This window comes from Lipotes vexillifer, unplaced genomic scaffold, assembly GCF_000442215.2.
Source record: "Lipotes vexillifer unplaced genomic scaffold, Lipotes_vexillifer_v1.1 scaffold753, whole genome shotgun sequence".
NCBI classification, from domain to species: domain Eukaryota; kingdom Metazoa; phylum Chordata; class Mammalia; order Artiodactyla; family Lipotidae; genus Lipotes; species Lipotes vexillifer.
This window is the reverse complement of record NW_006783618.1, coordinates 950,245-951,940: the sequence shown is the minus strand read 5'-3', so window position 1 is coordinate 951,940 and position 1,696 is coordinate 950,245. Positions and strand designations below refer to the sequence as shown.

Here is a 1,696-nt window from a genome sequence, read left to right as displayed (position 1 = left end):
GGAACCTGTCTAACCTCATTTCTCATTGACCTGGCATTGCCTGGAGGCATGGACTTTGCCTTCTCTCTGGGCCCAGTTATTTGAGGTGGAGGTGGTGACGGTGGTGGCCACGGTGGTGGTGGCAGTGGGGAAGGTTCCCTCAGCTTCCCTCCCCAGCGCCCAGCCCATGGCCCCATTCTGGCTTTGGAATCAGTAATCACAGTTTCTCCTCTGCCTGTCCTTCGGAGGGGTGACTCACCAGCTCCTCCCAGCATCCCCCCTTCCCACCCTCAGAGGTGTCATCTCGCCCCAGACAGAGCCATCCACCTCCTCTCTGTAGCCACTCCTGGGGCTCCTATTACCATGGCAACGGGCCGAACTAATTGCAACCCTCATCCTACTGAAGTTCAGCCTGCAGTGCCAGCACCCCACCCCCACCCTGGGCAGGAGGTGGGGAGGCCAAGGGGGTTGGGTTGGGGTCCCCTCCACTGCAGTGCTGTAGCTTTAACATCCTCGGCTCCCAATTCACACCCAACCCCTGCATTTAATCCCCACCAACTCTACCCTTTTCCCAGGGTTAAATTTTGGTCTCTGGGAAGCGGAAGAGGGGGAGGAACTGCAGCTAGAGGCTCCGTGTTTGTGATGTGGAACCAGCTTTGTCTTTGACTGGTTTGGAGAGAAAACAGAGGCCCTCTTCCTGGGACTTGCGCAAACCTTTCTAGTTCAAGGGACTCCAAGAGACCAACATTTCTGCCTGGGACCCACACCCCTGCCTGTGACACCATCGCCTGCACCTCCAGTCCTGTCTCACACCCGAGCTCTTTGCTTTTCCCACTCTGCACTTCTTCCTCCTTATTTCCCCTTCTCCTGTTTGCTCTCTCCTCTCCTGGTTCAACTCCTTTCATTCCCCGCCTTCTTTCTCTTCTCCCCGCACCCCACCCCCCTTCCCTGCGCCCCGCCCCGCGCCGCCGCTGCCCGGGCCGGAGTTGAGGAGTGTGTGTTCTGTTTCTCCCCTGTGCCCGCCCCCTCCCCCTCCGGCGACCAGGAGAGGGCGGAGCTGGCCGCGGGACGGAGGCACCTGGAGGCCCGCCAGGCGCTCTACGCCGAGCTCCAGACGCAGCTCGATAACTGCCCCGAGTCAGTGCGGGAACAGTTACAGGAGCAGCTGAGAAGGGTCAGTTTCACCAGCCCCCGCCCCCTCCCCGCCCCCGAGGGCCGCCCGCCCGGAAGAGAGGAGCGGTGGGCCGGGACCGCCTGGGCCCTGCAGTACCTGCCGGACGCCAGGGTCCGTGTTGTGGCTTGGAGGGGACAGGGAAGGATTGCGGGGCGGCGGGGGGGATGGAGGTTCTCCTTTCTGCTACTGCAGGCAGCGCTGCCCGGCAAAGGGGCAGAGCCGAGCGGAGGAAAGGGGGCGGGGTGGGGGCAGGTCCCTTCCTCCCGTTTCCCCGGGTCCAGCCCCCAGAAGTCTCACCTCTGTGAACTGGCCTTCCAGGCGCAGAGTGGTATCGTGAGCACCACCCGATCCCCTTTGTCACTGTCGTTCAAGGAGGCAGAAGCCCTGGAGACTGAGACAAAGCTCTTTGAAGACTTGGAGTTCCAGCAGCTGGAGCGGGAGAGCCGCGTGGAGGAGGAGCGCGAGCTGGCTGGCCAAGGGCTGCTCCGGAGCAAGGCCGAGCTGCTCCGGAGCATCGCCAAGAGGAAGGTGCGCGCCCCGCCC

The 1,696-nt window shown here is 62.7% G+C and overlaps 1 protein-coding gene across 3 annotated transcripts in view; it reads left to right on the top strand.

Annotated features, from left to right (window-relative positions):
- The window catches only part of PHLDB1 (pleckstrin homology like domain family B member 1), a 46,665-nt gene that overhangs the window by 23,525 nt on the left and 21,444 nt on the right, over positions 1 to 1,696 (top strand). For all 3 annotated transcript variants that reach the window (XM_007456304.1, XM_007456306.1, XM_007456305.1), the window contains one exon: positions 1,526 to 1,681. In XM_007456304.1, the coding sequence (XP_007456366.1) occupies positions 1,526 to 1,681 (156 nt within the window). The remainder of the gene's footprint in view (positions 1 to 1,525; positions 1,682 to 1,696) is intronic.